Source organism: Lichenostomus cassidix, chromosome 4A (assembly GCF_008360975.1).
Source record: "Lichenostomus cassidix isolate B80296 chromosome 4A, HeHo_3.0, whole genome shotgun sequence".
Taxonomy (NCBI): domain Eukaryota; kingdom Metazoa; phylum Chordata; class Aves; order Passeriformes; family Meliphagidae; genus Lichenostomus; species Lichenostomus cassidix.
Genome location: NC_139485.1, coordinates 14,268,577 through 14,292,128, shown reverse-complemented (window position 1 = coordinate 14,292,128; position 23,552 = coordinate 14,268,577). Strand labels below are relative to the sequence as shown.

At 47.0% G+C, this 23,552-nt stretch overlaps 1 protein-coding gene and 1 long non-coding RNA gene across 2 annotated transcripts; both read right to left on the bottom strand.

The window, feature by feature from the left end:
* Positions 1 to 9,100: 9,100 nt before the first annotated feature.
* Positions 9,101 to 10,636, bottom strand: LOC146437557 (uncharacterized). Its single transcript, XR_014852340.1, has 3 exons — positions 10,534 to 10,636; positions 10,287 to 10,437; positions 9,101 to 9,301 (listed from the first exon to the last, which is right to left on the bottom strand). It is a non-coding gene; the product is annotated as an uncharacterized LOC146437557 (long non-coding RNA).
* Positions 10,637 to 16,037: 5,401 nt separating this feature from the next.
* Positions 16,038 to 22,530, bottom strand: TBX22 (T-box transcription factor 22). Its single transcript, XM_085060661.1, has 8 exons — positions 22,161 to 22,530; positions 21,939 to 22,062; positions 21,528 to 21,629; positions 21,156 to 21,330; positions 20,783 to 20,947; positions 20,599 to 20,663; positions 20,432 to 20,517; positions 16,038 to 17,726 (listed from the first exon to the last, which is right to left on the bottom strand). Exons 1-8 carry the CDS (start codon positions 22,294 to 22,296, stop codon positions 17,131 to 17,133), a joined length of 1,449 nt encoding a protein of 482 aa, XP_084916787.1. The 5' UTR covers positions 22,297 to 22,530; the 3' UTR covers positions 16,038 to 17,130.
* Between the last annotated feature and the right edge of the window lie 1,022 nt (positions 22,531 to 23,552).

Genomic DNA, 23,552 nt, shown 5'->3' with positions numbered 1-23,552 from the left:
GAGATTTGGGACAATTGGGGAGTAATTAATATTAAGTATAGCAACACCAACTCTAATTTAATGGGGGGGTGATTTTAAATGTTTATTCTGATATGGAATGAGCCCTGTGCTTAAACATCTCAGAGGGTTTTCTGTCCTTACACACAGAACAAGGGGCCACTGGAAAACTGGCAGGAGGTGGTGTAGGTTTTAGTGTGTGGTTGGGTTTGTCTTTCCCAGACTTAAAAATCTTCAATTCTGACATTTCTCTTCAGCCAGGGAGCCAGCAGAGGGCACCTCAGGCTTTGATTTTGTGGGCCCTGCAGAAATGACCGGTTGGAATTGTTAAGGAAAGCTGGCTGTTTTCGGGAGCAGTCTCTCCCGAGGAACCTTTGGGCAGTATCCACTTGCAGTAGGTTGTGCCTGGGACAGGGCTGGATCCCAAAATCCAGCCAAGCAGCAGATCCACAGGGCCATCAGCTGAATGGGGTCAGTCTGTGCTAAATCCTCCTCAAAACAGTCCTTTGCTGCTTTTGGGGGTAATTTATCTGGGATCTATTAGGAGTGTGATAATGAGTAACCTTGTGCTTAAAACTTGGGTTTAAATTTCATTTTTAGTTCAATTCTGGGGGGTTTTATCTGTTGTCATTCTGCTTTTGTCCTGTGATAATTCTTTTTTATACATAAGGAAACACTTAGTGCGTACTGATGGAAATGGATTTCAGTGGTAAATTTTATTTTTCTGTTAGAGGTTTGATGAGCTTTGGATTGATAAAGAATTGACTTTAATTTCAGGATTCTCTCTGCAGGTCATTGCAATTCTGGCTTCACCTCTTGGTCGGGCTGCTTTGAGCTCACGGCAGCGCTTGGCTCCCAACTTTCTTTTTTCAAACAATATTTTTCCAGAGGAACCCCGAGAAGGGTCAGTGGCCTTGCTTGTTTCGGAAGCAGCTCCCTTCATTACCATTCCATGAGGGAAAGGCCCGATGTGAGCAATCTGTAACTAATTTCACGTGCCAGTGGAGCTGCTTTCACTGGGAAGAAGATGCACTGAGAGAGTCTCCCAGGCTCCTGCTTCCCTTTACTGCTCTTTATTAAAGGAGCTCAGCCTGGATCAGCTGCATGGTTCAAAACAGAAAATCAAAGGGCTGCAGGATCCAGGTTTTGGGAAAGCTTTCCAAGGTCTTCCTTGCAGTGCTGGTTGCTGTGAGGAGCTGCCAGACCCAGACTCAGAGGCTGCTCTCAGCCCTTAACTAGAAAAGGGGGATTTCAGAGAATAAAATATTCTATATTGCATATTTCTAATCTAAATATGTGTATTTAATAATCCAGATAATACAGATAAATATGCTAATTATATATAATAAACAAAAATATAATCGAAATATCTAAATAATCTAAATAAAATCTAAACATCTAAAAGAAAAATATGTTTTGCCGTCATGCCTGTGTGTATTACTTTGTATATTCTAAATTTATTAAGCCTGAGTGAAACAATCTTTTTGCAAAAGTCTGAAGCAATGAACATGACATAATGTGTGTATCTGACAAGATAATAATCAGCTTAATTTAATTTCCCTGCTATCTGATTCATAATTCTTTATCACAATCAATTTCTGTCAAAATGAGCTGTCAGGGATAGGAAAACATTTTAAAACTTCCTTTAAAGACGCTCAGTATTTTTTATTAAATCTTTTATGACTCCTTTATTTTTGCAAAGAGTAGATAAACATAACCCTGGAGTCTCTACAGGAGATATTTTCCTTTATTCTTATCACAATCAGGGCTTTGTTTCTCTTGCTGCAAAATGGACCAATACTGGAACCATTAAGCTCAATTGCTGTGGCTGGTGGTTTTTCAGTGCCAGGTTCCATCTGAAGTCCCAATATTTGCCTGGAAATCCGTAGGAGAAGCAGGCAGGCCTTTTCAGAGTGTTGTAAATTAGTTCCAGTCTCCACAAGCCTGCTGTGACTAATTGATGTGACCTGGAAGTGGATAAAGTCCATAACAGTAAGATCAACTTTTCCTCTGGTAATTTGACAAATAGAGCCCTTTTTTTAAGTCCCGTGTAGGCTCCGTTCCCCATTTGTTCTGTCATGATGGGCATCGTTTCCGTGTTGGAGTGATAATGATTTTCCAGATTTCTGCTGATTTGTAGAGCAGGTGCCTTTATTTATTAATGCCAGAAGAAGGGAGAGATTCAACAGCACCAACAAAAAGAGGATTCCTGCAGCAGCTGTATATCAAAGCCATTCCTTATCCAGTTATCTCGCTGTAAGTATTTGACCACTACTTAAAATCTTCTTATTTCCATGTAAAATGTATAATTGCAACATTTTTGCAGAGTAATTTTATGTGTAAGAAGGGCAGGAGTTATAATTTATTAGTGGTAATTATTACATTTAACATAATAGCGCTGTTTTTTCATCCAAATATTTTAGAAATACAAAGGTTAATACTCACCAAACCCTGAGTTGCCTGGTGTGTGGTGAGTTTAAAGCAGCAAATACAGAATATCCCAAGTTCTCTTCCAAATTTAATGCTTTTGCTGAAGTTTTACACTTTCGTTTAGCTTGTGGTTGGAGTAATAAATAGACCAAATATTCCCAAGCTCTTCGTTAAGGTTTATGGGGATGTTTGGGAAATCTGGCTGTTTTCTCATAATACTCTTTACCACACAGGTTTTCCTCCTCCTGCGCTACAGAGTTGTGCAGGAAGGCTGGTGGTTTCAGGAGTTGCTCCAGCTCATTTATTTCCTACAGCCACAGGGAAATCAGGAGCTCTCAGTGTTGTGTGGGCTTTGACTCTTACAGAAGGGGCTGTTGGAATGGGACCTGTGCAGTGGAAGCTCCTGGAAACTCCCCGTTGCTGCCTAATTAATTTTTTAAGAAAAATTTTAGGCAGCCACTGTAAGTACTGTATTGGCTGTAAGTAAATCCATGCTGCTTTCTGGATGGGCAGGGATTTAAGGAATTTTTCTGCCCCCAGCCCCTTCCAAGTCTGCATCCCACCCATCGTCTCCCATCCCCACCAAGTCTGTCATGCTCCAGAATAGCCTCACTGTAACTATAAACCCCCCAGCAGTGACCCAGGGGAGTCCAGTCCCTATTTATTTGTGCTCCAGTGGGATGTGAACCTTGGTCTTTCAGGGTGAAAGGTTGAGGGATGAGTGTCTTGTTTACCTGTGCTTTTCAGAGAATGTTTTCCTTTAATCTATTGAGCAGGCACACCATTTTGTCCCGTGGTGTGCAATGGGATCATTAACAATGCGCTTAATTACTACCAAATCACATCTGAGTGCCCGATGGCAGCAGGCAGGAGACTCAAAGCCCAGTTGGTCAGGCAGGAGGGTCCAGCAAGGCTCCTCCACCTTGGGGTTTAATAGAAACATCTTTCCATGAGCTCCTGCGACATCTCCTTGATTTATACACAGCTTTGGTGATGGATAAAACCACGTTGGATGGTTTCACATCAACTCTGACCAATGGCTGAGGGCAAACTGAGTGTGAATGAGGAGAAACCAAACTGCAGGGGATTTTAAAATCCAAATTGGATTCTTTTGAAGGTTATTTTAAAAACACCAAGACCTGAGTTAATTCAACTACTGTAGCACTGCTGCCTTTAACATACCCCAGCATTTCTCTTCTCTGAAGCTCTTATATTCAGAAATTCACATCCCAAAGGTGGCATTTGGGCTTAACTTTTTGGCAGTGCTGCAGAATTGTTGTATACATTAATCAGCCGAGGTACAGGGCTCGGGCACATCCTCCACCAGGCACAGACACAATAGGATGGAGAAGGCCCAGCAAACACAGCTGGTGAACATATTTACCATCCACTGGTTAGTCACACTTGTGGAGTTTTAATTGAATTACCTTTGACAGTGAGCAGCAAACCTGGTGGGTGATCTACTAAATTTAACTGATGAATGGGCTCCCTAAAATCAATTTGCATCCAGGGCTGAGAGCATGAACACATCCGTCGCTCGGCAGGGACTGGAGCGGGCTCGGAATGACAGCAGCAAATGTTGGCCAAGTGAAAGCACGGATCTCCTGCCGCCACTGACCCCTGCTCCCCACATGAAAGAAAAACAGGAGCCTAACAGGAGCTGAAAGAATCTGCCAGTAAATCATTTAAGCCCTGTTTTGTACAACTGATACAGGATGCTTCTAAACTGCTTGATTAATGCTGGGCAGTATATTAAAAGCAGGACGTGGCAGAGCAAGGAGTCTATGGCCAAGCACCAGCTCCACAAACACCATCTGCTTGCCTAATTATTTTGGGAGATTCAGGATAGCGGGGAGCCAGGAGGAGTTAGAAATGGCCTTTCCTTTTGCTACAGTGATCAGGCCCTGTCTGTGGGCACAGAGAAGCCCCCTCAGTCTTTAAGCTGTTTGTTATCTGAATAATCAAACGATGGCAAAATGCAGGCTGGAGGTTCCTCTGACCTTTGCCTCTGCGCAACCCGACCCTGCACAGGGCTCAGGCGGAGCATGTAATGAGGGACAGCTGGGATGGACTGGGAAAGGAGCACACACAGAATATCTGAGGGAGAAAGGAGCACACGCACATGTCTGAGGGAAAAGGAGCACACACAGAATATCTGAGGGAGAAAGGAGCACACGCACATGTCTGAGGGAAAAGGAGCACACACATGTCTGAGGGGAAAGGAGCACACACAGAATATCTGAGGGAGAAAGGAGCACACGCACATGTCTGAGAAAAAAGGAGCACACACAGAATGTCTGAGGGGAAAAAGAGCATACACAGGATGTCTGACGGGGAAAAGGAGCATACACTCACATATGTCTGAGGGAAAAGGAGCACAGACACAATGTCTGAGGGAGAAGGGAGCACACACACAGTGTCTGAGGGGAAATGCAGCACACACAGTGTCTGAGGGGAAAAGGAGTAACACACACATGTCTGAGGGGAAAAAGAGCACACACACAATGTCTGAGGGAGAAGGGAGTACACACACCATGTCTAAGGAAAAAGGAGCACACACATAATGTCTGAGGGGAAAGAAACACACGCACACAACACACACTTTGAGGGGCTCCTGGCTTGGCACACACTGGAGAAGACAGAGAACTCTCCAGCAGGGCTTTTGGGTTTGGAGGTGAGGAGGAAGAGCAGCAAACAGGGCCATAGCTTCCCTCCCCTTCACCTTCTTTTTCTGGATCACCAGCTAAACCTTCCTCAGGAGGAAATCTGGGCCAAAACCTGATTTATTGGAATATTGACTCAAGCAAAGACTCAGCCTGGACTAGGCCGCGTGTGAACTTTACTAATTTTTTTACCAAAATGAAAATGTGTCAAATCCGACACCCTAACTAAAACCCATCCAATGGTCCCTAGAGGTGCTCCCTTGGAACACAGTGACTCAATTTTTTTTTTTTTTTTTTCTGGGGATATCCTCCTTCCAAGGCTGGTGCACTGGGTACCACTTTATGGGGTGTTCCAAAATCCATGGAGGGCACAGTGGAGCTTTTCTTTCCTTGCCTTCATAACTCATTGACTTCGTGTATTGATTTCAAAGTCAATTCATGGAGAGTGTTTTATTTTATTTTTTAAACAAATGTTGTAAAATAGTACATTTTAAGGAAAAATTCTCACCTTGCACAGAAAGTCCAAACCTCATGGGAGACATTGGACTGTAATATCTTAGAGTTATAGAACAAGATGAGCAGGGATGGGGTAGAGCAACACCAGCCTGACTCCAAGTGTTCCATGACTGCTTTAAAAATGTGACATTTTTACCTGTAAAATAAAAAAGAGAGCAGGATCCAACATGCACTGACGCTCTGCTCTGAAGTGCTGCATAAATTACATTGCACTTAACACAAACCTATCTGTTAATTTAATTAATATATAAACCACGGGCTCCTGTCCCTGCAGAACAGCCCAGAGGATTTGGTGCTTTTTCTTCTCCTGGGTTTGCTCGACTCCTGCTCTCAGAGCTGCCCCAAAGTTTTGCTCCAGAGTGCACCTCCAAACACACCATTCCCTGCCCCGTCCAGGTCTTTGGCTTCCAGACAAACACACGGGAACACAGCTCCAAACACCCGGATCAATCCCCTCAATAAGATTTCATGCATTTTCAAATGGGATCCGTCTTGATTTGGAAAACAAAAAGCAAGGAAAAGACAACGGCAAAAAGCCTTCCCGGTGCACGAAGTGAGAAATGTGGCTTTAATTTAGAGAACTAATTGCTTCCAGCTGAACCAGCCATTAAAAACAGTTGAAGAATTACAATGTAAATAGATTAATGCAGACAAAGCAACATGTGCACTATTCCATGTCTTCTTGTTACCTACAAAATACTTGGGCAGTGACACACTGTTAGTCTAAGCCACTTGTTAGGTTCTGTGCTAATCAGCTAAAATTAAATAAACATGACTGATAAAAATGACTGTTGTGTTTGAAAATTGATGCACCAACAGAATTTACTCCTGGAGATAATTACAGATGATTAAGTAACAAAGAAATAATTCCTACGGCAAAGGGGGAACGCCAGCGGCACAGGGAAGGGACACTTCCCAAAGTGCCAGCCTTGTTGTTTGGAGGGATGAGCCAAAGCTGCAGGAAGGTCCATGGGTGGGCAAAAAGTCTGAAGGAGCTTTTCTACCCCAGGAGTCTCCAGTGACAGAATGAAAAAGGGCTGGAAAATCGGTATTTTGCTGTTGGAAAAACATATATGTTTTTCCCCCTCTTCCCACCCAAGGGATCAATCCCTTCATACAACTCTTTACTTTTAAATGCTAAAGAAAGTTCTCACAGGTGAACCATGTAAGTGAAAATTATGATATTTACTAAATAATAATGTTAATTTAAATGCTAAAGCTAATTTCCTTTGTCATCGGAATGAAATCAGATTGAGACTCATCTTCTAAAACCCAAAATCCTTCAGACAGTCTTTTAAAAATAGTAATTCTTAAAGGAATTTATTATTAGAATCATAATAGTGACTAGAAGCCTCAGAAAGGGAGTGTTTTCCAAAATAAGGAATAAATCTGGGAGGGTTTTTGCATTTTTTTCCTTCTCCATAAAGCCCGTTGGTAAGAACTCTGTGGTAATAGAGACATCAAAAAAATAAATTAAAGGCGTTATTTGGCTTTAAACTGAAGAGCGGGAGTTTTAGATGAGATTTGGGGAAGAAATTCTTTCCTGTGAGGGTGGCAAGGCCCTGGCACAGGGTGCCAAGAGAAGCTGTGGCTGCCCCTGGATCCCTGGAAGTGTCCAAGGCCAGGTTGGACAGGGCTTAGAGCAACCTGGGACAGTGGAATGAGATGGGCTTTACCATCCCTTCCAACCCAAACCATTCCATGATTCTGTGATTCCAAGGAGCCGTATTGTTGACTCGTCCACAGACTTTAACACAGCCATTTCCACACAACTTTTTCCCATATTTTCTTTAGCACACTCATATCCCTGAGCATCTCACTGAAACACATGTTCGAGTCAAGATTAGCCCCTATGAAATGAAAATCACTCGGGCTGCAGAGGGGGAAGTGGAATATTATTCTTCATCCTGAATTGAAATATTAGAAGCTGACTCCTGAATTATACTCCGGGGTTACCGAGCTCTAATTGAGATTGAAATTGGGCCGCTATTTTTGGTGCAGCCTGGAAAGCTCCGAGTCTTATTCCCATTTGTGCCGGTGGAAATCCCCACCCATCATCTCAAATTCTGCTCTGCCCGCACCTTCGGGGTGAGGAGAACCTTCCCGGCCCCTTCCTCCCCGAAATAATGATAAATGACAGCTACTCCAAATTGGAGCTGGCTGCTGCTCCTCGCCAAAGGGCCGAGGGGAGGGTGGGAAGGGGCTTCTCCCCGAACGCTGATTGACAGGCAGGGTCAGGATGGGGGGAGCGTTTGCTGGACCCTGTCAGATCCCAGGGAGCTGCTGACAGCTCGTGCTGCCCTTCCCTTCCCTCCCTCCCTGGCCAGATTTATGCTGCCATACAGAGGGTGTGGGATAAACTCAGCTCTGCTCAGAGCAGGAAAAAACCCCAAACCCACCCCAAAACGACAATGTGCTCCTATAAATCTAATTCTTTTCTCCTGCAGGTGCTGTCTAGGGGGGTCGGGTTTCTCTGGAGGAACAATTAGCAATGATTCCCACTGCTTTGAAATATTAAAGCAAAGTTGATGGGACTTTCCAGTCCTCAAGTGAGCATCATATAGCAAAAAAACATGTTTCTGAGCAGAGGTGAGGGTGGGCAGGCCCTGGCACAGGGTGCCCAGAGAAGCTGTGGCTGATTCTGGATCCCTGGAAGTGTCCAAGGCCAGGCTGGATGGGGCTTGGAGCAACCTGGGCTAGTGGAAGGTGTTCCTGCCCATGGCAGGGGGTGGAACAGGATGGGCTTTCTGGTTCAACCCAAACCATCCTGTGTTGGTGGTGTCCAGGGAGCAGCAGGAGGTGAAAATCCTGTTGGTTGTGTTGGAAAAATGCCCCAATTAAGGACAAGCACTTTCCCCTCCTGAGTCACTGACACCGTGTCCGGCTGTGGGACATGAAGGGACACGTGACACAAATGACCAGGTGACAGCTCTGCCTCCCTCAGCTCCCCAGCCCTCAACATCCCCAGGATCCCTTTGCACACACATGTCAGGGAGTCACCTCTGGAGCTGGGGAGAGGTGTCCCCTTGCAAGGAAAACACAGAGCAGGTGCAGGCGTTGGGAATGGAGACCCTCAGAATTAACCCAAAAGAATTTGATTTAGCTCCATTTATCGATGGGTGCAAACAAGTAAAAAATACGTTGGGTTGAGATGATTAAATAGGATGAGGCCTCTCTTTTTTTATTGTCAGCGGTGAAAAATTCCAAAGGCATGACCATGGAATTAATATGCAGCTATAAACACACTGCGGGGAAGAGGCTGGGGGAAGCAAACAGGACCCAAAATAGATTTATCTCCAAATGTCCCGTGAAGCCAAGGAATCTGCTGCTATAAACACAGGAATTGCAACTGGCCACATGAAACAAAGCCCCGCTTTCAGTGGCACCTGGGGAAGGCGAGATGGAAGTAATTCCTCTTTAATGAAGATATTGTGATGTGTCCGAGGCTTTCTGCGGAGCAGCAATTCCCGCTGCCTGGGAGAAGGGGGGATTAAGTTACAGAGGGGCTCTGCTGGAGGAGGAACCCCTGCTTGAAGCAAACCCTTCACTGGTATTATCTGTTTAATGTGTTGCACACCATTTGCAGCATAAACATTTCCAGTTCATTTTAATTTCATATCGGAGGAGAATCATAAAGACAGAGGGTTATTGGTCGCAGCTGCGGGGATGTGGCAAATGCAACTTGAAGAATTATTCTGTCAAAGAGACACAGCCAGATATTATTGTTTTTTCCCTTACAGTCTTGCCAGCAGTTAAAAAGAGGATTTTATTAAAAATATTCATGTAATTAGAATCTATAGCCTTAAAAGCCTTTAGAGGAACTGGAGCTAAACCAGAGTAATGTGTTTACATTCAGATGTTGTAAGTTTGCAACAAAACAATGCTGCATTTGGTCAATAAAGAAAAATAAAAGGTTTTTAAACTGAAATCTTATATTTTAAAATATAGGCAGCTTTGAAGTGTGCAGAGACTGATGTAGCTGAGAAATTTTCTTCTAAGAAATGCCATATTTAGATCCAGAAATTCATCAGTGAATTTTCACTGGTATGTCCTGAGAGGGAGAAATTACTTTTATTCCCCACACGTGTGGTTTTAACAGCCAGTGCCTGGCTTTTCAGCCGTTGTCCATCAGCGTGATGGATCATCCTTCCCTTCTCTCACTTCCCAAACCCTGGCTGGAGCAGAGAGTTTTCCCAAAGCAAAGGAAATATCCCAGCAAAAAGCAAACCCAACAGCCACTCAGAGCCATTTCTTTTTTCAGCTCTTTTTTACTTAATTCCTTTTCTCCAAGCTTTGTCCAGTAATAAACAACTGTTCCAATCTGCTGCGCTGATCAAAAGAAATGTTTTAATCAGTCCCAGGCTAAATATCATGCTATTATGTTATCACTGGAGCAAATCATCCACAATACAAAACAAAAATATCAGTTTAATATGCTCCAGATCAGGAATGTCTTGAAGAAACTCGCCTTCCTTACAGGTGTGTCCTATTTTAACAAAAAAAGGGGAAGAATTAAAGTGTGGGGGCTGGCACTGGGACCATGTGGCTGCCGGGGCAGGAATACCAGGATCTTAACTGGCCAAGCCAAATTTCTGCAAATAAAACATTTTCCTCCCCCCCAGAGATGTTTTCACTATTTATTTTTTTTTTAATCCAAGGAGCAAATCCATGTGTTTTCACCTGTTGAGGAGCAAATCCATGGGGAGACCTGTGGGACATGGACCAATCCCTGGTGAGCTTCAAGCCATGGCTCTGGTGAGGGATGCAACCCCAAGGAGATGCAGAAGCTTCCAAATTTTGGAGACAATTTTCCCAGGAGCTGGAACAGGGTCTGGATCCAATGTGGGGTGATGGGAAAAGTCAGTGGTTTTCAGGAGCCATCCCTGCCCCATGACCCTGATGCAGGATGGCCAACAGAGACACTCACCATTGCCTCCAGAAAGTTTTGGCTTGGGCAGAGCTGGATCTCATTTCCATCTTCTGCTCTGTTCTGTGTCCAGGAGACCTACCCAGCAAAATTCCTCCTTTTTATTGCTCATTAAGGCTCATGGCTCCAGATGCATGAGTGATACTCAAAACCAGTTAAAAAATAATTGATATTTGGTCATTTGGGAGGCTACAGTTTGGAGCAGGGTGCTTTGGCTGTCCTGCCAGCTGGACTTGGAGACAGACTCAGTGGATCAGCAGCTAAGACCATGCATTCCCAGATGGGTTGTTCATACATGTTGGATTGAGGAAATCCTGACTCTTCATAGAATCCTCAATGTGGGGAGAGGAGCTGGACAGAGGGGAAAGATCCTCACTGGCACACACAGCTCAAACACCACCCAAACTCATTTAATGGAATCATGGAATGGTTGAAGTTGGAGGGACCTTAAAGCCCACCCAGTGCCACCCCCTGCCATGTGCAGGGACACCTTCCACTAGCCCAGGTTACTCCAAAGCCCATCCAGCCTGGCCTTGGACACTTCCAGGAATCCAGGGACAGCCACAGCTTCTCTGGGCACTCTGTGCCAGGGCCTGCCCACACTCACAGGGAAGAATTCCTTCCTAATTCCTTGACCAATAATTTGACTAAAAACCACCTCAGGAAGGGGGGACACCAGCTTGTGAAGGAGGAACAGCACCTGGACCTGACCAGATTCATGAGAGCTCTTCCCTGTTTTCTCCTTCCCACCCTGTTCCCCAAGAGCTCCTCATTTGTAATTCCAAGGGCTAACATGGGAAGTGTCAGCACTTTCAAATCACAGCAGCTTTGGAAATGCCAGATTTTGTTTCAGCTGAGAATGAAGTTTGGGGCTTTGCTTTACTTTGATTTGGGTTAATCTCAAAAATCTCCAGGACACAGAGTTGTGTTTCTTCTACCAGCCTAAATTCTCAAATTCTGGGAATTTTGAGAAGCGAAGCGGGCTGATGTTATCCGTTAGAAGAGCCAGATAGAGACATTATCCTGCTTTTATGAAAGCCAAAGGCCAAATTCATATTTATTTGAGCTGCAGCAGGATCTGGCTTATATCCTGGACATTACAACATACTGTTCCAATCTCTATTTTTATTAGCAATATTGATAACGTTAGAAGAAATACGATACAGGAAATAGCTTATCGACTTTGATTAATTTTACAGTACTACTTTTAACGAACATAAAGGAAGAATTCAGCAAAAGGTTGAAGCTAAAAGTGTTGCTGGTGAAGGGAGACATGTGGTACCTGTGCATCCTGAGCAGAGCAGCTGGATATTCAATGTGGATTTTCCTCCATGGAAGAAAAATTGTTGATAATAAAAATTTTTGAAGACTGTTAGTTCTCCTCTTCAAGTTTAATAATACTTTCAGACATAGTCATTTGCTGCAAGAAATGAAGACACCCCAGAAACGCAACCCCAGCCCCAAAATTTAACAAACTGCCTTAAATCTGCAGGGTGGTTAAAGCAATGTATGATGGAAGATGATAGTTAAAACCACAAAGTGTTTGAGGTGATGTGGGCACAGCCAGGGCAGGATCATGGTTGTATTTAATACCCACCCAAGCCTGACTAAAAAAGGGTATTTCTGCTGGTTTCAGGCTGCAGGTCCGTGGGAAGGGATGCAGCAGATCCACAGGGAAGGGATGCAGGAGCTCATTCTAATGAACCAGAAGCTGAAGGCAGAATCCATCCCTGGAGCATCATCTGAGTAATTTGAGGAGTAACTCCAAGTCACCACACAAGTCTGTGACTCTTTTCTTCCTCTCAGAGCTGAAAATTTTATTTGAGGCCTGACTGGAAGCAGATGGACCTGTCAGGGCTCCTCAGGCAGGTGAGCCGAGCGGGTGGATGAGCTGCTAAGTGCTCCCAGCTGCTGGGCAGGGCCCTGAGGAAATTGTTGGAGCTGGGACCCAGCTCCGAGGTGAGATCTGGAGCCAGCGCCAAGAAGGAAAAAGTGAATTTCTCCAAAAAGCCGTTCTCTGAAAACTTGAAAAAGCAAGGCTTTTGAAATAAGAGAAAATAGCTGAAAATATCAGAAAAAAAAAAAAAAGATGTATCTAATATATCTTCATACTTCAGCCTCAACGCCTGCCCCCATCTCTGGTTTTGTTAAGGGTCTGCTTCCTTAGGCAGCAAATATTATTTTTCCAGGGGTTTCTCCCTATCGCTGGTGTTTCCTTCTCCAGAAAGGTCTTGACTTTTACTTGCTGGTTTGTGTTGTTTGATTTATAAGCTCAAGGGGTCCTTCTCAAAATCTGGACTCCTTCTTGTACTTAATTGCTACAATAAAATGAAAACTTGGTGCTTTAGGAGCAACAATGTGGGAGGAAATTGTTTGATGTATGGAAGTAGATGGTAGATCCTTCTTGGGAATGTCACCAAAGGGACACGGCAGAGAAGTGGCTTTATAAATAACTGCAAAATTCAGAAAGTCCATGAGCTTGGGGAAAGCAGAGCTCTATTAAGCACAAACAGCTTGCAGGGAAATTCCCAACATCTGCAAAAGTTCTTCTACATCCACCAGTGTTGACATCCTGGGACCAGCGGTCTGAGATCCCATGGAAAGGGATGCCTGGGGTTTGCATCCCAAAATGCATATAAACCAGTGAAAGAAAAGGTGATTAACAAGTCAAAGCTTTTATTCACATTGCAAGGAAGGTGCTTTTCCTTCTCCATTTGGGTATTACTGTATGAAAAATAACTCTTGGTGTTTTAAAAACTCTTTCTCTCAGTGGCTGCAGCATTGGTGGAGCACGGAGCAGGCATGGATGGACTTCCTGCATGTTCTGAGCAATGCCATGGTTCCTGTCATGGCTCCAAGTGATGCAGCAATAAAGAAAATTATAAAATTCATCCAGCAAATGCCAAGGAATGAGGCATCTTGTGGCTGCAAAGTGCAGCTCCAGCCACTGAGTGCTCATAGCACAGCCGTGCAGGAGTTGGGAATGCATCTCCATGTACCCGGAACCCAAAATCCATCCAGGATGGGAGAGCCACCATGGCACCAGCGATTTTATAATTATCTGAACCTCTCCTTTAGCTTCCTGAGCTGAGTTTTGTGAGTCACCACAGATGTTGTATGTTCTGGGGGACAACCAGACACCCAAAACGAGGAGGAAAGGACACGTAAATATTGTGGCCTCATCTGTTTCCAATAGGCTGTGTTTACATATTAATGTGCAATACAAATTTGTAAACATGAGCATTTGAAACTTTTGGAGGAACCGATCCCGGCCTTTTCCCTTTCTGCTGCTTTATTGGAACAACATGTCCCTGGCCCCAGCCACACATGGACATGGTTTCCATACTGGATGAATTTCAAATGGTCTGGGTGCTTATTTGTTCTGCTCTATCTTGCTATCCAATCCTCGTTTGCTTTGCATAATTGTGATACAAATTATCATCTAATTACAGCCCCAACCTCAGCAGATCAAATGTAAACCGAGGCACTTCCATCACAAAAAGCGACATCCGATGCTCCCTCTACGCCTTTGGCTTCTCCAATAGGTGGATTAAATTTGGGTGAAACCAGAGAGTCAACTGCACTTTGATTAAAAATATTATCGCTGGGTATTTTGTCTCCTTGGATTTTAAATCCACCCTCGTGTCTGAGCACCGAGCCCATCCCATGTTCCAGCATCAGATATGGGCACAGCACCTCTGGAACGGCCAGTTTTACTTGCTGAGTGCTATAAACAGGCTCAGATATTCCCAAATAACTTCAAACTCCTCTTGGGAAAGGTCAAATGACTAATAGCTGAGATTGTTCAGCAAGTTTCATCCTTAAAAAAAAAACCTTTGATTTTTTTTTTTCCCTGTTCCCATTTAAACATAGCACTGTAGTCCTGAGGTGATGTTTGTATTTGTCCTCTAAGCCCAAAGAACTGTGAACTTTGACATGGCCACAAGTTTTACAATAATGTTTGTGGCAGGATATACATAGCAGCATGTGATGTAATTGTATTGACAGGCACATGGGCCTGCTTGAAATATTGACCTCAATTCGTCCAGTCACACGTTTAATAAATCATATTTATTAACCTGATTTATTCTCTCGAGTTCTGCCACTCACCTCCCATCAATGGCTGTTTTACAAAGCACCCTGAAAGTGTAGAGTGCAGGTTATTTGCTTTTTTGAGCATATTTATTTTAATATATAGGCAAAACCATCTATTTCATAGCATGAGTGAATCAGCTGAGTCACGACTGTGGATATGGAAAATATTCCTGTGCCAGAATGGCCCAGGAGTTTGGTCTGGTCTGAGGTGGCTGAGGTGGCACAGGCGACAGCCTGAAAACACCACCCACATCCTTTTGATTTCTTACAGAGATTTTTGAAAGGATAAAACCAGGAGATGAAGGCAAAGGAAATGGAAATAACCGTCAAATAACCTGGATCAAGCAGCTCCTCTCATGCTGTGCCGACCTCTCGTACAGACAAATTAATGTTTCTGGATCTGCCTGACTAGCACCCTCCCAAAATGTGGCCTCCCTGGGGCACACTCAGACCTTGCAGGGACCAAGCTCTGGGTGTGTTTCCCATGTGGTTGTGATGAGGGAAGATGGAGAAAGCCAGGATCCTACAGGACCCACGGAGGTGCTTTGAAATCCAGCCCAATTCCGCTGGAATCAGCTGAGCATCATTCCTGGTGGAGCAAATCACCGCACCAAAAATATCTATCCCAGTCATTATCTGTCACATTTTTAACCAGACACTGATTTACTGGATTACAGCTCATGGCCTGCATCTCTGGAATATCTTATGCAACCGCAAATATTTGGAAAATTGGAAGTTCCCCGTTGCACAAATCCGTGACTGATCAGGAAGAGCCTTCCAGCTCCCCAGGAGTACAACCACATGTGGGGGCTGGGTTGTGGTGACTCAGCTGGACAGAGCTTGTCCAGGGCCAGCAGTGAACTTTCTAGGGGACTCAGCTACCACCAATGTTGAAAATAAGGACTCCCAAAGGAAAAAAGGCAGCTTTTTTGTTCTTGCTTTTTAATAAAAACAGTGAGATAAACTGCTAAGAAACAGCCCGAGAAAGCAGATTTGTTCATTTTTACAGTTGCACAGACCATTTAGCACAATCCCCCATTTCATACTGGCATCACTGGGGGATCTGTGAACACCCAAGGCAGGAAAATTAGGGAAACCAATGTTGTCTGAATTTTATCAAAGTCTCATGAAAGTAAAAGTGTAAATTTTGTTAATTAGCAGCTCTTGATATTGAGCTTGAACACATCTTGAACGTATGTGTTGTCTGTTAGGGAAGAAAATAAAACCTAAACTCTGATACCAGTTTTGATTCTTAAACCTGTATCTAATCCCTCTATATTTTGTGTTGTATTTGAAAATACAGGATTAATCCCAAAATGGAGCTGGTCCCAGCCAAGACTTACTTTCCCATCTCTGCCATCTATCAATTAATAAATTTGACTTCAGGTAGAGACTGAACATCAATCAAATAAAGAATAAAACCTGTGTCCTGATTTATTTTGAGTTACATGGGGCCCTTGGGAGCTGGAGATTATTTACAGGAATAGCAAAAACATCCACAGGTTACAAGAAAACAAACAGGACTTTTGGAAGGAATTGAAAATCTCGTGTTCCAGGGGCTGTAGAGTTGTAATTCTCCATAAAGGATCCGTGTTCTCTGTGGGACTGAGCCAGGAGCATCCCTGCCCCTTCCCCCAGGCACAGGCTGGATCCCAGCTGGATCTTCTGTGTCCCTTGGGGCTGAGAGCTCTGGGTCAGAGGATTGTCCTGCAGGGCTCCTGGTGGTGTTTCATCCCACAGCTCTCCAAGATGGATCCTCCAGATTGCCAGCATGGATCCATTTCACCATCCCTGTTCTTCCCACCACACCATCCATGCTGGTGCCACTGGAGGGTGGGGCATGGAAAAGAGGGCTCTGGGACATCCCTCCAGCTTCTCATCCCATCCATCTTTCATCCTGCCTTTCTTTATCCTGGCAGCAGACATTTGGATTTTAGATACTTGGATTTATGTCTCCACCCTGATAACGCAGGCATCTGAGTCCTGGAGAACGAGGGACTTTCATGTCATTAATTAGGACCTGTTAGAGCCAAGAGATTGAGAACAGGCTCGAGTGCTTGGCCAGATGTGGCTCCTTTGCCAGCTCCAGGTCTTGGTTATTCCCTTTGAAATTAGGGACAAAACTGGAGTGGGTGAGCAGCAGCTCCCCAGGGCTCTGCGCTAACTAAAGGCAAGCGAGAGAGAGAGAAAACAGATTTGTAGAAATACAGACGTCTACGCCTCCAGCTGAGAGTGCAAATACTAAAAAGGTGACTGACAGTTTGCTCTTAACCTACAACTGTGACATAAATATTACCAAAAGGTATCACCTCATCTCAGATTCTCCACCCTCCCAACAGCACAACACTTCTGTCCACAAAAAAAAAAAGATTAAATGCCTGCCCATGCCACTCCTGTACCATGCAGTATTTCAGAGTCAGTAACTACTAAGCCCCTGGGTATGAAGGAAGGAAGGAAGGACTTGCTTTACATAGCAATGCTTAGAAATATTCTCTGATCCCACTAAAGGCAGTGGTTAATTGTGGGGTGCCAGTTGGAGTGATTGCATCTGCCATCCCTCAAAGCAGCCGGAATGCTGTCACTCACTTTGAAATGGCCTGCTGCATTCATCAGTCTGGATGGCACAGAGAAGTTATAACCATACAAGCCATATGGAGGATGTAAAGAACAATTAAGTGCTTCCCGAGCAATGGGACTTGATGGGAAAATGTTTCCAGATGCATGTAATCCATACAGCATTTGACCAGCAGAACTGGGGGCTTGTAGGCACTGAGCATTTAAGTCTTCGGCTTTGGCGTTTTTCAGGGAAGACAGTTTGGGCATTTCCACCATGAAGTGGGGTAAAAGGTGTGGGTTGGTGGCTCCCAGTTTGTCGTGGCTTGGAAAGAGGAGTGCCTGCTGTCTCAAGAAGCTCGTGGGGCAGAGCTTGTAGTAGAGGGGCACGTTGAGGGGGTGCAGGAAGCTCTCGGGGCACGACACGCCCAGGTTGCTGGCAGGCAGGTGAAGCGTGGGAGGGGAGCACGATGGAGAGAGCAGGGGGTTCAGAGGAGAGGGGGTTCCACCGCTGGAGGCCACTGGAGAAGAGCTGGAGCTCCCACCTGGAAAGGAAAATAGAAATCATCCAGGCTGGGCTAACTGGTGGTCCACAGCCAAGGAAGCCTTGGAGGACTCCTGCTGCCACTCCAGGTCTCCCTGCTGCCAGTGTCAGTCCAAGCACAAACTTGCTCCAAAGACCAGCTCCTGGAAAATGGGAAGATCTACCCATAAATTCTTATTATTACTTGGTATTTGTCTATGAACAATATTCCACATGCCTCATCCCATTCCTTGGGCTGGGATCATGGTAAATCCAGCTCCACACACACCTATGTGGATCTGTACCTGGCTACACGACCGATAACCTTCCCCTGCTATACCCACACCATTGCTATTTCAGGTTCCCTATTTTTCATGCAAATTCCAGACAGCTTTTCCCCCTTGGATATAAGAACAAAAAAGTATATTCAGCCTGATGGAGAATTTTTTTGCACCTTCCTGCTCACAGGAATTGACTCATTTCACTTGGCTTCCCAAGCAATTTGAAACATACCCCTGAATGCTATCGGTGTCTCCAGAAACTCAAACTCACATGTCATGTGAACGTCCTCCCTTCTGGAAGGGATGAATGAACACTTTCAGAAATCAGGAGAAAAGCAACCCCAAGGAGTAAAAATGAAGCAGGGATGGGATGGCTGCTGCAAGGTGGGAATGGTGCTCAGGAGCAGCCAGTTTCATCTCCTGCTTGTGGAGAGCCAAATATCCACTGCACATTCATTACCAAATTCTTCCAGAAGGGTTTTCCCCCCATAAATTAAATTCATTTAAATTTCTTACCAAAATCACTAGGAAAGGATGTAAGGGAATGTGGATCCATTTGTGCTACTATTTACATTCAATTCCAAGCAATACAACACCTGGCTGGGATCTGATCTGACTTTACACACAACCAGCGACCCAAAATCAACTGCAAAACTACCACATCTGCCGGCAGAGGAAACCTTAAAAAAAACCTTAAAAACACAAAGATTTTGGATGTGGTGCAAATTAATTTCCAAACTCCCAGCCAGCAGAGCCTCTCACAGGTCAGCCCTTGGTTGCAATGATCTGGAAAGGTTTTGCAGTGTGAAGGTCTCACCCTTCCCTGCTGATGTTAGCGGCTGCTTCAGTCCTGACATCAACAGGGCAGGATCCAGTCCTCTCTCCACGGAGGTATCCTGAGGTCCTGCAGGACTTAGGGTCATGGAAAATGATGGGATTGAGCTGATACTTGTGTGTGAGGCAGTGAGTGAATCCCTACGTGGTTGGATACAGCAGTGCAAAGCAGGGTCGGTATCTGCTTCACAGTATCCTATTATCCTAAGCAAAAATATCTCCCAAATTCCAGAACAAATTTGGGAATGGAATTGCAGCAGATCAATAAGCAGATGTTTTCTGCTCTTTCTGTTAGGCTTAAAAATAAAAAAAATCTATGGCCAATTCTTTCTTCAGCATGTTGGTCATTAATTTCTTTTAATTTGTCTCCTGGTTTTAGAGCTTTAGAATTTCAGTTTTACGGCATTTCTTCAGAAATATATTTTATTGCGAGTAGAATTGGAGATTTTGTTATATTTATATCAGTTCAGGAATTTCACCCTGAAGAAAAATACCAAATACATTAAACAAGAAAAAAAATTTTAAAATCCCAGGTAGTCCTAATATTTTAGCATTTGTACAATAATATTTTAGCATTTCTAATATTGCAGTTGTTGTTTCCTTCCTCATGTAGCTTAGCCACCAGCTCCTCTCCCCCGGCAAACGGGTTCAAAATGGGCTGATGCAAAGCACAAGCTATTTTTTAAAAATAAAATTAATATAAACCCCATTAACAATACTAACAAAACTACTAGTACGACTACCAATAAATGACAATAATTTTAGTTTTCTTTACAACCGATAAACCTCTTAATTTCTCCCGAGTCTGATAACTTTGTGCCCTCATTTCTAAGCCTGCAGAACCTGAATTTCTGCTGTGATTTTTGCAGCATTTTCCAGCAGACACAGGGGCGACTTGATGTGTCCCAAGACTTTGAAGAGTTCCTGACATAAACGAGAGTTAAACTCGCGACTTTAAACCCAACCTGGAGCGCTCCAGTGTGCAAACGAGCTGATAGTTTTTTCCCTTCGGCGCTATGAATAATCTGTTTTCCAAAAACTACTTTCTGAAGCCGTTTTTCTGGGAAAGGGCTGTAAAGAACGTGTTGCGCTTGTCAGGAGGAAGGAGAACATTTTCCCTGAAAATTTCCCCCTCTTCCCTGTATTTCTGTCGGACTGCTACATCCTAAATACCAGATAATTTTATTTTCTGTTGCATAACGCATTTGTCGGCGCAGAAACCGCCGCTGCAGCAAACACGGGCGGTCACCACTACCACGTTTGTAGTTGATATTCCCAACCCGGTTGGAAACAATTAGTGTAACGGGATCAAAGCCGGAACAACCCGACTTCAAATTAGCCTCCTGCACACTCAGATTTTTTTTTTTTCTGTCCGTCTAACTAGTTTCAGCCAGGGGCTGCAGCAGCCCGCGCCCTCATCCTGCTTTTCCCGGCTTCTCGCATCGCTTTTCACAGGATTTTTGCCCAAACCCAGGCGGAACGAACTCCCCCAAAAGGCAGGCATTCTTTTTCTGGACGCACCTCGTCATCTTTGGTGGTTTGAGCCCCCCGAGGAGCCCGCGGAGAGCCCCGGGAGCGCGGCGGGGAGAGGCAGCGATCGGGATTTACTCACCCTGGCTGTCTGCACCGAAAGCCTTGAAGTCCAGGGCGAGGGGGGGTCGCCACGGGTAGGTGTCCAGGAGCCCATCCAGGACCCCCCTGCGGGGTGAGAGTGCATTGAAGGCGGGCGCGGGGCCGGCGGGCGAGGGATGCGGGCTGCGGGGCGGCTCTGGCCCTTACCTGTTCCTGCCGGGGTCCCGAAAACCTTTGGCGAAGGGATTCCTGTCGATCTTCAGCTTCGTGATCTGCAGGGTGGAAGGGAAAAGCCGCTGGGGAGCGGGACGGGCTGGGACCGGCGGCCGTGGCCATGGGGGCTCTCCATCCCCCCGACCCCCGGGGCTCTCCATCCCCCGGCTCCCGCTACCTGCTGGTTCTGGTAGGCCGTCACGGTGGTGAACTCTGTCTCCTGGAAGGAGAAGGTCTGCACCCCCTCGGCCGGGAGCGACTGGATCTGCGCTAGGTCGAAGCGAGAATCCTGGGCGATAACGTGGACGCGGGGCTTGTACTTGTGCATGGACTGCAGGATGATCTGCGGGGAGACAGGCGGCTGAGCCCCCCGGAGGGAGAAGGGCAGGAAGAAAACCCCAGGCGAGGCTCAGGAGAGACTCAGCCCTGAGCCCCGGGGCAGGAGGGACAGTGCCCCCGGCCTCCCGGCGCAGCCCCCGGCTGATGCTCCGCACCCCGGGGTGATGCTCTGCCCCTCCCCGGCCCCCCCGCCGGCGCTGCCCCACACCTACGTGGCCCTTGTCGTCCATCTCGTTGTTGGTGAGCTTCACGCGGTCGAAGCTGATGATTTGCCTCATCCAGGTCTCCCCCGAGCAGGGGGAGTCGGGGTGGATGTAGAGGCGCGGGGTGATGCAGGAATGGTCCGTGTTCCCCGCCACCATCCACTGCGAGCTGTGATAGACGTACCTGGCCCGGGCCGGGCCGCGTCAGGCGGCGGGAGCCCAGCCCTACCTGCCCCCCACACCCACGCTCACCTATGGATTCCATAGGTGCGTGCAGCCCCCCGACACCCCCGTGCGACCCCCGTGTCACATACGGCACCGGACAGCAGAGCAGGAGGGGTCCCGCGTGGCTGTGGGGGTCCCCGCCGGTCCCCCCCGTACCTATATCTCTTGGAGTCCACGGGCACGACATCGATGGCGATGTAATATTGCTGCAGCGGCTCCAGCCCCTTCACCTTCACCCGGACCGAGGGGAACATCCTCCTGCGGACACAGGGCAGCGGCTGAGCCAGAGCTGCCGCTCACAGGGCGAAAAGGGGCTGAGAAACTAGGAGTAGGACGGGCGTCGGGAGGAAGGGAAATCGAGCTCAACGAAAATAGCGGGGAAAGGGGCAAACTGAGTGAAATATCCCAGCAGAACGGAAAAACCTCAGACAACAAATCAAAACTAAAAAACCCCAAGAAACAACGTCACCACCCCCCCTAAAAAAAAAAAAAAGAAGAAAAAGGGAAGACAAGAAAACCAAAACGGAAAAGCAAAGCCCGAGCGACACGGCGGGGAGCGGCCGGTACCTGCCGGCCTTGGTGATGATCATCTCGGTGCCGATGTCGTGGAACCTCCTCCAGAGCTCGGAGCCCTGCAGCTCCACCTGCACCCCTCCCGGCCGGCTCTCGGCACCGGCCTTGGGCCGCTTCTCTGCGGGGAACACAAAGGGCAGGGGGCGGCTCGGCAGGCTGCCGGGGCAGGGGGGCGGCCGTCGCTCCCCGCCGCGCCGGGGTCCCTCCGGTACCCACCCGCCTCCGGGGCTCTGCGAGCCGGCCGGCAGCCGGGGCCGGGCTCCTCATCGCGACCCTCCGGCACCTTCCTCTTGGCCGAGCGTCCCACCAGGGCTTCCACCGAGAAGGCGTGAGCCCGGGAGCTGAGCGCCATCCCCCCCGGGCTGCCGGGCGTCCCCCCGGGCGGCAGCGGGGCTCAGGCGGGCGGCGGCGGCTCCATCCCGGCCGGCACCCAGCGCCCCTCGCCCGGCCGCCGCACGGCTCCCGTCGGGGGGCAGCGGCCACGGCGAGATCCTCTTGCATCCAACTGAGTCAATAGACGGCTGCAGCCTCCTCTGTTTGTTTTGGAAACTGGTGGGAGCATAAGAAACATTGAGTGACATTTCATGGGAGTAACGGGAGGGGGGAAAGGGGGAGGGAGGGGAGAACCAGAAGGGTGGAGGGGAGAGGGGGAAGAGGAGCCGGCCCCGTCTAGGATCAATAAAAGAGTTACTGTTCTCCATTAAATTGTAAAACTCAAAGAAATTTGACATAATTGCACACTAGGGGCCACTTTCCCAACAAAAGTGCAAATAACGTTTAACCAGAACCAGCGCAAAAGGGAAAAAGAAAAAAGAAGGGGGGGGGGAAGAGAGAGAAATGGGAAAGATTCACCAAAAAAAAAAAAAAATAGAAAAGAGAAAAGGGTGGAAAAAGAAAGAAAAAGGCAGGAAAAGAGAAATAAAAGGGAGAAAAAGTAAAAGTGGAAAATGGGGATACAAGAGAAGGGAGCCGTGCCCCGCCTCTGGCCCTGCCGGGCTGTCCCTGCGGCCCCTCCGGTGTCCCCTGCACGACAGACCCGGTGCCACCCCTGGGCTGTGACAGCGCCGGGCAGGGGTTCCGACTTTGTCTCCCGTTTTTCCTTTGCTTTTTGTTTGTTTGGTTGTTTTTGGGGTGTTTTTTAAGGCAGCAAACCCGCCCCGCCCGCTCCGCCACCCCCCCGTCGCCGCTCCGCTTCAAAGCGCGGCCCGCCGCCCGCGGCATCTGCGCTGGATTAGGGGCAGAAATCCCCGTTTTCCACTCGGACAGTCCCGGGAAACTCCTGCACGGCCGGGCAGGGCAAGGTCGGGGCCGGGGGGCTCCGGCCGGGACCCTCAGGTGCGCAGGGAAAGCGCTGCGCGGGATCTGCGCGGCATTTTCAGCCCCGCTCCGGGGATATCCCCGCCCTGCACAGGCTGGAACCCCCGCGCTGATTTATTTTCCACCCGGGAACCCTCCCCAGAGCCGGCAGCAAAGGGGATTCTGGGGTTCAGGTGGGTTTTGGGGAGGGGGGAGCGGTGGTGTCCCTGCTGAGCAGGGGGATGTCCACCCCCCGTCCCCTGTGCACCGCTGGCCCCGCAGCCTTTCCTGCACCGGGGAGGTCAGCCGGGA

What these genes read in the sequence shown, in the direction of transcription:
- TBX22 (XM_085060661.1), bottom strand. Translation starts at nt 22,296, where the DNA reads ATGGCGCTCAGCTCCCGGGCTCACGCCTTCTCGGTGGAAGCCCTGGTG. An exon ending in CGGCCTACCAGAACCAGCAG is followed by an intron (nt 20,664 to 20,782) that starts GTAGCGGGAGCC and finishes TCCACCCTGCAG; the next exon opens with ATCACGAAGCTGAAGATCGA. An exon ending in CGGGACCCCGGCAGGAACAG is followed by an intron (nt 20,518 to 20,598) that starts GTAAGGGCCAGA and finishes CTCACCCCGCAG; the next exon opens with GGGGGTCCTGGATGGGCTCC.